This window comes from Schistocerca gregaria, chromosome 1 (assembly GCF_023897955.1).
Source record: "Schistocerca gregaria isolate iqSchGreg1 chromosome 1, iqSchGreg1.2, whole genome shotgun sequence".
In the NCBI taxonomy this organism is placed as follows: domain Eukaryota; kingdom Metazoa; phylum Arthropoda; class Insecta; order Orthoptera; family Acrididae; genus Schistocerca; species Schistocerca gregaria.
This window is the reverse complement of record NC_064920.1, coordinates 503,276,434-503,290,254: the sequence shown is the minus strand read 5'-3', so window position 1 is coordinate 503,290,254 and position 13,821 is coordinate 503,276,434. Positions and strand designations below refer to the sequence as shown.

The 13,821-nt window shown below is 40.1% G+C and overlaps 1 protein-coding gene across 6 annotated transcripts in view; it reads right to left on the bottom strand.

The window, feature by feature from the left end:
• LOC126354139 (neurofibromin) overlaps positions 1–13,821 on the bottom strand; it is a 447,919-nt gene that overhangs the window by 14,524 nt on the left and 419,574 nt on the right. For 5 of the 6 annotated variants that reach the window (XM_050003542.1, XM_050003568.1, XM_050003586.1 and 2 more), the window contains 2 exons: positions 12,978–13,164; positions 12,698–12,884 (listed from right to left, as the gene is read on the bottom strand). In XM_050003542.1, coding sequence (XP_049859499.1) covers positions 12,698–12,884; positions 12,978–13,164 — 374 coding nt within the window. Of the gene's footprint in view, positions 1–12,161; positions 12,204–12,697; positions 12,885–12,977; positions 13,165–13,821 lie in introns of all 6 variants that reach the window. The other variant, XM_050003577.1, reaches the window with a different exon arrangement.

Here is a 13,821-nt window from a genome sequence, read left to right as displayed (position 1 = left end):
ACGCCGGCATAGAGATCATCAGAGGGAATGTAAGAAGTAGCGGGTCGAGGTACGAGGACTGCAGCCTCGGCCGCAATGTCAACGGCCTCATTTCCTGTCAGTCTGAGGTGACTAAGGACCCACATAAACATCATAGTGGCTCCATGAAGAGTGAGCAAGTGACAGCTTTCCTGGACCGGTTGCACTAAGGGATGGACACTATAAAGCACACTGAGGTTTTGAAGGGCACTGAGAGTGCCGGAACAGATGGCGCAATTGAAAAGCCTGTGACGCCAGATGTACTGCATGGGGCCTGATACAGGGCGAAGAGCTCTGCTGTAAATACTGAGCAGCACTCCAGAAGTCGACACTGAAAAATGTCGGTGCCAATGATGAAGCCATACCCAACACCACAGTCTGTTCAAGAGCTATATTGTACACAAAGGTACTATTGCAAATGTCTGTATGAATGTCATGAAACTGAAGGCGATGGAGCAAGGCTGAAGTAGTGTCCTTAGGAAGCGAATGGTGACCAAGGTGAACACAGGCTGCTGCACGAAGCCAAGCTGGTGAAAGGTTCGCAGCCATCGGGATAGTGGCACGTAGCGTGAAGTTAAGCTGTCAGAGCAAGAGCCAAAAGTGAACTCCAGGAGGTAACTGAGAAGAGGAACGTGCCCCATACTGGTGATCAAATGTCATAGAATGGGTGGCCATGCATGGCAGATAAAGGGCATGCATATCTAGTGAGGAGAAAGTCATGGTGGCAGGGCAGCAGTAGTTTGGTAGCTTCTACATACAGACTCTCCACCTCGTTTGTGTAAAAGGCACTAGCAGCCAAACACATGTCACAATGGTGGATAGTATTGAGATGGTGTAAGAGGGATGGATTTGCTAATGCATAAATGAAACACCTATAGTCTAGTTTCAAATGGACGAGGGACCGGTACAAATGGTGGAGGGTTGTTCTATCTGCTCCCCAGGAAGTACCACTGAGGATCTGTAGGACATAGAGGGACTGCATACAGCAGGCTGCTAGGTAAGATAGATATGTGGGAGGACCAAGAAAGTTTCCTATAGAGCATGAGCCCCAGGAATTTCATAGTTTCAATGAACAGAAGATCAACAGGCCCAAGATGTAAAGATGGTGGAAGAAACAAATAGCAACTGTGCATGAATAATATTTTCCACCACCTTGCCAACACAGCTGGTGAGAGAAATGGAGTGGTAGCTATAAGGAAGGTTTCATAAGCTGCGACATCGTCGCGAAAAAAAACACAGTGACCCGTATATGTAATAAGTTTCCTTTAATTTACATCTATGGTCACAATCTTTTCTGTTTAACAGATTACCGGTTTCGGTCTTTAATGACCATCATCAGATCTGCAGCAAAAATGGGACAAATATAAATACACTCGCAATGTCAATAATGTCAGCATTAACTCTTCGTCTTTTTAACAATATTACTTTTGTCGTGTTCTTTTTATTGTTTTTTACTACTGTAACACTTTTTATACTTTATAAGCTTATTACAGATTTTAACTATTGTATCCCCCCCGTTTATTTTCGCTGTTTCAATTAATTATTGAAAAATAGTGTATGTTGACATTAGCGACTTCTGGTCAACTTACTACACAAACACCTTGTGGCTACTGTATGGCAGCCAGTTTTAAACAGTAGTTTTACTGACAACATGACTCTTGCATGTGATGTGATTTATATGTATTTGACGATGCTGGTGCTGATTCCGCATTTAACAGTTGACTATGCCACTATGGTTGCAGTGCATTAGGACTTTGATTTTATGGACAGGTATGCCTCTTCACATTTAAAGCGCACAAATGTAAATTTTGTCAGTACTACTTTTCAATATGCTCTATGTATTGTTCTTAAGCTGTATACAGTTTGCGAGTGTATTTATATTTGTCCCATTTTTGCTGCAGATCTGATGATGGTCATTAAAGACCGAAACCGGTAATCTGTTAAACAGAAAAGATTGTGACCATAGACGTAAATTAAAGGAAACTTATTATAAGGAAGGTGTTTGTCCTTACAGTGCTTAGGTATGAGTATGACAGTGACATCTGGGAAATGCGCTTTCTGCTCAGATGTGGTTGAATGTATGAAGGAGCAAGTGCTTGCCCACAAAAGAAAGGTGCTTTAATACCTGAATGTGAACAACATCTGCCCCTGGGGCCAAGTATCAGGATGAAGTGAGAGCATGATCTAGTTCTCACATAGTAAAGGCAGCATTGTAGCACTCACTATTCTGAGAAAAGAAGGGTGTTGCCCGAGCCTCCTCTGCTCATTTCCGATGGAGGAAGGCAGCAGGGTGATAGTGGGAGGAGCTCAAAATCTCGGCAAAATGACAGCCCAAGGTGTTGGAGACAGCAATAGTGTCCATTAGGGTCCACTATGACATTGTCTGCTACTGTCAGACTGGAAATTGGGGAATGAACCTTGATACCAGAGAGCCATCAGAGGGTGGCCCACATGACGGAAGAGGGAGTGGAACTGTTAAAAGAACTAGCGAATGAAATCCAGCTAGCTCACTGTGCACACTACTTTTTGTAATGAGTGCAGTTTGCCAGCATAGGATGATGGTTAAACGCGTGGAGAGTGCGTCACCACGTGCAAATTGCGTTGCAGCATACCTCCATCCACAAAGGGAGAGGGACATAGTGTGGTAAAGAGGAGTGCGATGAATGGAACATTCTGCAGTGGTGAGGATAATGTTTGTAAGATATTCTACCTGGTCATCAGAATTGAGGAGGTGTTGTTCGTCAAAGGACGCCAGGGAAGAGTAAAGCCTTGGGTCAGCCTTAGAAAGCTGTCATTTGCGTGTGCACATAGTTGAGGTAGGAGTCAGAAAACGGATAGCACATGGAAAATGCTCCCTCGAGTATGTGTCAGGGACTACAGACCACTCAAAATGATGGGGAAGCTGGGCAATGCAGAAGGATAGGTCCAAATGGGAATAGGTGTGCGTGGAGTCTGAAAGGAATGTGGGTGGTCACTTGTTAAGTAGATGAGGTTAAGTTGATTCAGAAGGTCAGCCAAGTGGGCACGTCTCTGACAGGTTCCCTGGTGACAATCAATGGGCGGAGGGATGTAAATGGTACAAAGGGAAAAGGTCATGTGAGGAAAGAAAATGCAGATTGCAACAGCTTGAAGCTGGTAGTCAGGGAGATGGGCAGCATCACTCCTCTCCTCCATGAGGTGGAATACCCTCCTTGAAGGAGGGGGAGAATGTCAAAGATCAAAGCGGTCTTGAGCACGCAATTTTGTTTCCTGGAGGACACTTTTAGGAGCAGCCTAAGTAATCTTTGTTGGATCGAAGTCCACGAATGTTCCATTGGAGGAGTGTCATGATGGGGAAAGGGGAGAGGGAAAAAATAAAGGAGTGTCACCTCGGTGGCTGCTGAGTGCTAGCCTATGAAGACTCACCGCTACAGGGAGCAGAAGCTGGAGGATCCTGCTCCATGAGATCCAGAGGTGTCAGCATTCTCCTTCTAACAGTCTATGGAGTCCAGGGGAGAAAAACAGTTGGCAGTGCACACCAGTGACCCAGAGGTCAGTGGGGCGAGTGTATCACACGGCAACGGCAGCGAAGAGGATCTCCGAGTCAGTGAAGGAGAAGCCGGTTGGCAGGGGAAGACTCAGATGTGTGTTGGCTCGAGGGACGTAGGAAGTCTTCACGGAAGTAGTCCTTCTGTCCTTTCCGCCATGCTGATTGTGTAACAGATGACTTCGCCCTGTGAGCTGAAAGTTTGATGGCTTGTTGCACAGCTGGAGGAGGAGAGGGGGGATGCTAACATGACACTGGACGATTTTGCAACCACGGTGCTGAATCTGAAGTTGCATGTCTGTGTGGCTACGTCCTTCATGGAGCAAGATCAGTACTGTAAGTGCCAGATGGTAGAACACGGGGTTTGCGAATAGCCAATAACTCGCTAGCGACCGGGTAAGGTATTTCTTCCTTTACCCAGATCTCCTGGACAGCCCCCTCATTGAAACCCACGGGGCAATCTCGGCAGCCTAGTGTAAATAACACCACGGGAAGAATTCAGAATTTTATGGCTTTCATCACGAAAAAGTCAGCTGTGAAGGAGTGAAGCAGCAAGCAGTTGTGCTTGAGAATCAGAAGCAGTGTCCAAACGCAAAGTGCCATTGCATAAACGAGAGCAGGATTTCACAGGGCCAGCAATTGCATCAACACCTTTCTGAATGAGAAACGGATTTACCATTGCAAAGAACTGACCGTCTTCAGTACGTGAAAGCATGAGGAGCAGTGGTGCAGCTGGGAGGGTCTTTAAATCGGGAGCTTTATTCCATTTATGTTTGGCAAATGTTGACTGTGAAGAAGATGATTAGCTTAGTGTGAGAAAATCTCCCATGATTGCCAGTGTCTCCGATTACGTGCTCCTTCCGACTGGGTCTCATCCACCTTGGGTAATTGTTCACATCTCAGGTCACACCTCCTGAACAACTGGCAGAGAGACCAATCAGCAACTTCGGAAGGTAGTAGCTCAGGCAATCACCCCTCCCTGGGTGTGATCTGTACCAGGGGGTACATGCAAACACTACCTGTCAACCTGGGTCTGAGAATTACACGTTACCCAGTCACCTGTTTTATGCATCAGGCTTGACCAAACCCTTTATGTAAGTGTCTTTTAATTAAGCATATCTGCAACTTAATGTGTCCTTTTTCAGTAACAATCTATCTTTTCCTACATTGTTGCTATTCCTAACTAGAGTATAGTGAACGACATTGTTACTAAAGGTAATTTCAGAGCTCTATCACTTTTGGTTTTTATTGCAATTCTTCTCCTTTTCGTTGTGACATTTTCACAAATACTCTCGATTTAGAGAGGTCTATAATGTTTTAACGAATCATAATAAAATAATAATATTATAATCATAACATGTAAGCTTTCAGGGCTGGCGTCTTCATTAATTAAAACTTCCGGGCTGAATTGCCGTTGTCCATATATAAAACTGCTTCTCCTTCCTGACGTTTCATTGCCTACTGTGGGCAACATCTTCTGAGGTGAGTCGACGACTGGCTGCTAGGCGCTAGAGGTCCTGCTTATATAGAGCGCTTAGATGGTGCCACCACTCATCACATACTTTCAATTTTAAAACTATCTCTGGCTAGTGCCATCTCTCTCGATTATAGGTAATTGATAGTCACTTCGTTGGTACAGAGTTGACCGCCATATCTAGTTTTAATCCTCCTCCTTTTTTATTAAAATTATTTTCGTGCTTGTAAATCTCTATAGTGTGCTTGTAGATCTCTATAGCTTCTCTATACATGCGGGTATAATAATGTGAGGTCCTAGCTATCACGTTTGTCTCACTAAATTTTATTATAGTTTTTGAGAGGTTTCTTGTGGAACTTCAACATATATTTTTCCAGATAACTTTGAAATAATTATGTGACATATTCACTTTGGACCTGACTAATTTGAGAAGAAATTGCACAGAATTACCTATTAATTACATCTCCTCTACATGTTTACTTGAGGTAAACTTCCTAAGTTTGTGGCTTCCTTTTCCATACAATTTCCTGAATCTGTTAAACTAGGTCAATGAAGCCTAGAAGTCAGTAATGTACATGTCACTCGCAGTTCTGAGGGTATAGTCTCATAGACCTTCCTCAGTGACAGTTCACTCTCACGAGTAGTTTTAAATCTTCAGAATAGGTTTTCTTTTACACTTTTCTGAGTTTCATTCAGCACATATTTTGTAGTTGTGTAAATCTTTCTTCCATTTATACAATTCACTTTAAGGTTTTATGAAATGAAAGTGGCTTTGCATTTACTCTCTTTCTTTTAACGAAAAAATTTACTGTCATTTGCCACTGAAACGATTACTGTAATGTTTTCTTTGGGCTAGAAAGGTACTGTATTTTTGTTTTGCACTTTAATTAGAACATCATTCATCATTTGAACCACAATTCACAGAATTGTCAGAATTATTTTCTGTTTCTACTACTGTTTCCACAATTTCTAATGAAATTTTCACATCATTCGAATGAACGTCCAATAAATCAATTAATAAATAACACATATGTACTTCAGCAGAAATAGGTGGTTTTGAGTACACACTGCATTTTTCATATTTCAGTGTTGAATAATCTTACTGGATTCCACGATACTGTGAAAGTCTGGAGCCTGCACAAAGACATATAACAAAAGCAAATACAAAGAAATCACAAAGAAAATTAATTCAGGATAAAATTCACTCATCAGTTGCAGATAAATTTTATCATCCTTCACCAATTTATACAAGTTAATTTGTCATCTTCAGAAGCCTACATGCCTATGCATTTATGTGAAATATAAAAAGTATATTAGAGAAATTTACTTAGAATAGGTTTAGCAGATGTCAATATCTCCTTCACAGAAGCCTAATGCCATGGTATGTCCAGAAATGTACATATTGTATGTGATTATTTTAAACACTGATAGACAATTTACGGTAATTGTATCACATTTATGGATGTGTTGTGCTAGCAGCAAGGAACATATACAACAGGATATATTAAAGAAATATAACCAAGGCATATGAAGAAATTATGTATAATATATTTGAAAAAAACATGACATATAGCCCTAATATATGATAGGAATGGACTAATTTTCACATTTTGTAGGAGATGATATGCATTCAAAACAGTGTGTGTGTTTTTAATGAAAGTTGATCATTCAGCAAATCTTTTGAATTTAGGTGAGAATGTTTATATATTCCAAATTCTAAAAGTTTTATTTTGTAACCCCCATCAACTATACAGGGTAGAGAAAAATTGTCATGAAATTGTAACCTTGGATAGCTGATACCAGTAGGATCCAAAATTACTAATGTTGTGTAGGTCAAGAAAGCACAATTCTTAAACTACAGAAACTTGACGCCACACACTCTCATTGGCCACAGGATTGCCCTGTTGCCGAATGCTCTGGACAATGCATGACCGTGAATGCCTGCCAGAGATTGCAATGCATCCAAGATGGCCCGCACGCTCGGTGGTAGCTCGCCAGCCTTCCACTCTGGAGGCAAATCCACCAGGGTCTTGACACATCCATTGTAGTTTCATGATAAGACGTACAGGGGAACAAACCCGTCAACAGCTGTTAGTTCACATGCAGAAAGTCTTTTACAAATTTTGTCAGCCCTGAAAACGGTCTTTTTTGTAGCTAGGCCATTGTTTACTTAGGGCAGGTGCTCAAACTGGCAACACACTGATGCGACACAAGCTCGGTAACATCGAACGGTGTTTTGCTGAACTCTTTCACAGATTCCTGGCATTGCCCTGATTGGCAGCATGCTGAATGTGATCCATTAATCCCTCTTCATTTCTAGGTGGTTCACGTCCAGGTGAGTGAACTAGAACCTTGAAGAATCCCCACAAAAAAAAGTCCGGTGTGGGCCATGTCCTACGAGCACCTCTGCCAATTAGTTGGCTATCGAAGAGTTCATTTAAATATCTGCGCGCAGCATGACTGTTATGTGTGGGCGCCGCATCATACTGCAACCACATGCGAAGCCAATGTCTAGGGGGACATCTTCCAGCAGGGCGAGAAGAGTTCCTTGCAAAAAGTGCAGGTAATTTTCCCCAGTAAGTCGAGGAGGTAGACGGATTGGCCCTCTCATATGGTCACCCACAAAACCTGCCCAAATGTTGAGTGAAAATCTTCCTGGTGTCTGTGGATGTAGGTGACTTGAGGATTTTCCCGTACCCAGTAATGAATGTTTTGAGTGTTGTAAAAGCCCTCCTGATGGAAGGTGCACTCATCGGTGCACTCATCGGTAGAAAACACAATGGTAGGGAAGTCAGGATCTCCTGCAACATGTCGCAGAAACCACTGGCAAAACTTTAGCTGGTGTTCATAGTCCACCACAGGATTTAGGTCTTGGACAGGATGGAAACTAAATGGATGCTGGCCATCATCCCTCAAAACCTCCCAGGCTAACCGATGAGTGTCCCCATGTTGTGTCCAACCGCTTGAGTACTTATTGTAGGTGCTTTCTTGAAATGCTTTAGAACAATCTCTTCAAATGCAACAGCCCATCATGTTCGAGGACTTCCAGCATCACCACGATAACCCGCTAACGGGCATGTTTCGCCAAGTCGCCAGTGAATTGCTGTAAATGTTTGCGGGTGTGGGTGGCGTCTTGCTGGGTACTGTTCCTGACATGACCATCAAGCTTCATGCACATTACCATCAATTAGTCCATAAACAAAAACCTTATCTCGTTCTTCAAATGAATACTGTGCCACCATGCATATTGTATGACTAAATCACAGGTGGTGTGTGGTGCATTCTGAAGTGAAGCTTAGGTGTGAAAGCCTTTGACGTGAAGTGGAGACAAACAACAAGACCTATTCAACACGTGTTCGTATCACATTGGGACAGTGACAGGGCGAGGGACATTTGTATGTGTGAACCGACAACCATAGCACTGCCTGTCAACTGACGATCAGCAACGGGGCAACCGCACAGTCAATCAGAGCGTGTGGCACCAAGTTTCCGTAGTTTAAAACTGGTGTGTTGTCAACCTACACATTACTAATTTTGGTTCCTGCTAGCATCAGCTATCCTGGATTAAAATTTCATGACACAATTTTTCTCCACCCTGTATGTAAAATTTTCATGCTAAGCAAGGGTGGAGGCAGAAGTGTTTAGTCCTCAGTTTTGAGACATTCTGTAAAAGTTGACTTATATTAATTCTTTTTCAAATCTGGATAAAATACAATGTAATATACGTCTGTGTTATTATATAGGACAGACAGGGAGGACATTCAACACCCTCTTTCGTGACACTTTCTCAACAAAGATTTCGAGAATTTATATAAGTCAACTTTTGCAGAAGACAAAGAAACACATGTCCCCCTCGACCCTTGCTTAACATGACTATTTTACATGTAGTGGACAAGGGCTTCAAAATGAACCTTGTAGAAGAATTTGAAATATATAGAATTTCTCACCTAAATTCAAAATATTTGTTGAATAATCAACCTGCATTAAAAAAAAAGACAATGTTTAGATTACACATCATCATCTCTTACATAATGTAAAAATTAGCTCATTCCCATAATATATTAGAACTATGTGTCGTCTTTTTCAAGTGTACCTTGATTATATTTTTGATACATGTTGCTTGCTGCTAGCACAGCAGATTCTGTTACTATAAATTTTCAATCAGTGTTTAAAATAATCACATACAATATATGTACATTTCTGGACATGCTGTGGCACAATTATTCTGTGACGAAGACATCAACATCCGCTAAATCAATACTAACAAGCGGAACTCCCTATTGCACCCCCCTCGGATTTAGTGGTAAAATGGTCCAGTGGATAGCCCATCACAAACTGAACACAGATCAAATGTAAAAATAGGAAGAAGGTGTACTGAACTGTGAAAAAGAAGCAAAATAGAAACAGTGAATGATCCAAGCTTAAGATGCGCAACATGGAGTGATTTGCAAGAGTGATAGGTTCATGGTTGTGTGTTCATGGTGTAGGAGTGCAAAATGGGAGATCCATGTTCAACGCTCCCTCGCCCTTCCCAAACATGAAATTATGAACTTTCCATCACATTGCCATTGTACGTAAAGGTGATGAATAGTGAGAGCAGACGTTGATGCTGCATAGACTTCTCACAGAAATGATAACAACAAATAAATGGGTGTGAACTATGCCACAACAAAGAAATTCAAGAGTCAAAACTTCCAAAACGGAATGCAAGAGTCATAACATGGTACTTGAACTGGATGTCCCTTCCTTACACCTTGCCACACGGGGGGGATTTGAACATGGGTCTCCCACTTTGAAGTCAAACACCGTGACCATAACATAACCATGATGCTGTGCCTATTCAACTTCACTCGATACTGCACGTCTTAAGCTTGGGTCATTCACTGTTTTTATTTTGCTTCTTTTTTCACAGTTAAGTGTACCTTCCTTCTGTTTTCATGTTTGATCTGTGTCTCCTTTTTGACAGGGTAACCAGTAGGCCATCTTATCACTAAATCGGAGGGGCGGATTCAATGGAGTTAACCTTGTAAATAAGAGTCTGTAATATACCTTTTACACTTCACATAAAAATATGGCCAAGGTTTAGAACTTTATAATATCTCTATTTTGTAGGCTTCTGAAAATGCCAAATTAATTTGTTGAAAATGGTAAAGCATAATACAATTTATTTGCAACATGACTGAATTTTATCCAGAAAAATAATACTACAGTTGCTGAAAATTACAGCCATGAATAAGATAAAAAAAATTAACTCAGTTTTAACTCCACTGGTAACACTTGGTGATATTGCAAACAGCTGCTAATTATTATGGATAATAAATGAGTTGCAAATTCAAGAGAATAGTAACTGTGAACAATTGTCAGAGAAACTATCAACAGAAATTGAATATGTTTTACACACTACAATCACATTGTGGCTGTTTACCAATGCAGCATTAACCAAGGCTATGCACCTGATGTGTTGCTCATACGCTGTCTGCTTATAGCTACTGTAGGGATGCATAGTTCTCTAGCTGCCTGGAAAACCCTGAATTTGGTAATTTTCAGTGTTCTTTCAAAAAATACTTGCAGTGTGTCTTAGCAGCTAAAATTTTGACATGTCAGATTGGAGCAGTCCCTTGTTACACATGCTTATATGCAAAAGACTAAACCAGAAGGTTTTAAGGTTTACTGAAAGAGTGCATCAGCTTATTAATCAGATAAAAATTGTCAGCAAATGTGCCTTTTTTGTGATAGTGCAAATTTAAACAGGAGCAAGAAATGGAAAAACTGCAAGATGTCACTGAAAAATATATTGGCATGTAAATTATAAGGCCTAGTCGAAGCACATCATATGACAATACTGAGTTTGTTAATTATGTACTGCTGTGACTTTCCTAATGATTATTGTTAGTTATGTAATAATATATGCTTGAAAATTTCGTGTTTTAAAATATTAGAGATCATTGTCATCTACATTTACATCTACTCTCTGCAAAACCACTGTGTGGTGCATGGCTAAGGGTACATACCGTTGTACCAGTTATTAGGGTTACTTCCTGTTCATTTCGCACATGGAGCGAGGGGAAGAATGACTGTTCTGTGCATGCTGTAATTATTCTAATCTTATCCTCACTATACCCATGTGAGCAATACGTAGGAGTTGTAATATATTTCTAGAGCAATCATTTAATGCCAGTTCTGGAAATTCTGAGAATAGACTTCCTCAGCATAGTTTACGTCCGTCTTTAAGAGTCTTCCAGACCAGTTCTTTCGGTATGTCTGTGACGCTCTCCTACGGATTAAACAAACGTGTAACCATTTCTACTGCCCTTCTCTGTATATGTTCAATATCCACTGTTAGTCCTACCTGGTATCGATCATACACACTTGAGCAATATTCTAGAACTGGTCACACAAGTAATATGTAAGCAATCTCCTTTGCAGACTGATTGCACTTCCCAGTATTCTACCAATAAACCAAAGTCTACCACCTGCTTTACCCATGACTGTACCTATGTGATCACTCCATTTCATTATCCTACCAAGTGACACACCCAGGTATTTTTATGAGTTGGTTGATTCCAACTGCGACTCATTGATAGTATGGTCATAGGATACTATGTTTCTTCGTATTTTAAAGTGCTAAATTTTACATTTCTGAGCATTTAAAGCAAGTTGCCAATCTCTGCACCACTTTGAAATCTTATCAAGAATTCACTGAACATTTATGGAGCTTCTTTCAGGTAGTACTTCATTATAGGTAAATGCATCATCTGCAAAGCCTAAAATGACATATATCGATCAACTCAAAAAAGACGACTATATGATTCTTAATCTGTGCTGAAGCATTTCCATTTATAGCTGAGCCAGTCAGTATTTATTTCAGAATAACAACTATGATTTGTGACATTTAATCTTCAGAACTAATATTTGGTTTAAGTTTTGACAGAGTTTTGCTACCTGCATAAGGTTTGCTTTCATTATTATTTTCTATCAACTTTTTAATTTCTACTTCTTGTGCCTTTCCTCCTGCTTTCCTTTCTTTTTCTAATTCGAAGGCACAGAACCAGTGTGACAGTGCCCATATATGAATCTCAACAAAAGATTAAAACTGATAATGAATTACTGCAGATCATTATTGCAAAAGAATAATCAACTTACATGCTCACTTCAGCTTTTCTTATCTCAAATGTGATGAGTTTTCTGTGGAAATGCAAATATTATGACTGACAGATAATTATTAATGAGAGTAGCTAAAAGTAATAGAAAAACAAAACTGAGAAATATTGATGTTAAATTTTGTTGAGAAGTACAGCTCATACCAAAAACATTTCTAGAACAAAACTTGGATTATGCCAGGTGTTTGAATTTCAATCTTGATTAGTGCCGCTGAGTACTTGTTTTGAAGTCTGAATGTTGTGAAATTTGATACAATACTTAGCTCTGTCTATTAGTTTTACCATTCATCACACACTCAAATTAAACTATTTTAACAGACTCCTCTTGATTTGAATGAACATTATGATTGGATGGTTATAATTCACACTTTAAATCACATGTTTTGCCCCATATGTGGTGGTTTATTTACATTTATTAAATAGTGATAAAAGTGCCATGCAGAGTAAAACATCCTACTGCTGTACTTCATATATATTTCTCATCGTTAATCATGGCAGGGGGAAAAACTGTTAACTAACCTTTTTCAGTAGGTGATCCTAAAGTCAAGCTTGACATTGATGAACTCAGATTCATATTACTGGAGACACTCAGCATCGACGGATACTGCGCTAGATCAACCTCACCTTCCTCAACAGGAAGGCAAGTTTCAACCATTGCTTCTAGGCAGTTTACAAACAACTCTGCACTCTCAGCTGTGCAGTTGCTCTGTTATGAATAAAAGAACGGAACTGGCATTAATATTTATGTTCAATACACAAAATACAATTAATAAAAATATCGAGTAATTGTCCTTCATACCTTGGTGAAAGGGCCAGCAAACCTCCACAGACCACCAAAGCCACAACTCTGCAGATAATGCAGTTGTTGCTGACTAGTATCTTCACAAGCAATCATGTTTTGAATAATACTCTGTACAGCACTTAATATGACCTGATCATGGCAGATAGCTAAGACATTATTGATTTTCGCATCAAGGAGGCTATGTCTGCAAAGGGAAAGATGACAAAAATTATGACTGGCTTCACAGGTTCACATATCTATTATTAGAAGCAAAACATTTATTTCATCGAGTGCATACAGTGTGTTAAGACAGTAAAATCTTGTAGTTCTTGCAGTTCCTTGCTGCATAGTTTTTAACAGTGGCAGTACAATATATACAGTGAAAAACCTTTAGACACATGAAGGCATTTTATAGGGTCGGCATTTTTAAGTTTACCTAAAGTGTTCCAGCATAATGTCAATATGTTGACAAAGTATAATTGAAAATATAAATTAGGTTAACACTTTTTCAGACAAAGTTTCTTTTCAGAACAATCAGGTGTTTGTGGACCACTGTTTCAAGTTCAGAACCTGTCTGTGGAAGATTAAAAGTCAGTGCTCAATACTGTACCACAATTTTACTCCTTGTTCTATAAAGTCATTCAGTACAGTCCTATGATAAAATATTCTGGGGAATGCAAGTAAGACAGGAAAACGAAGCACACCAGACAATAAGGAGTTACCTTCAGAAGACAACATGCTGATGCCATATAACAGCATGTCTAACCTTAATAATAGCCTCAGTTCAGTGAAGAAGAGAGTCTACAAGTTTCTTCAAGTTGGTGATATCCATCTGAAGCCATTCATTGTTGGTTAGATCCCC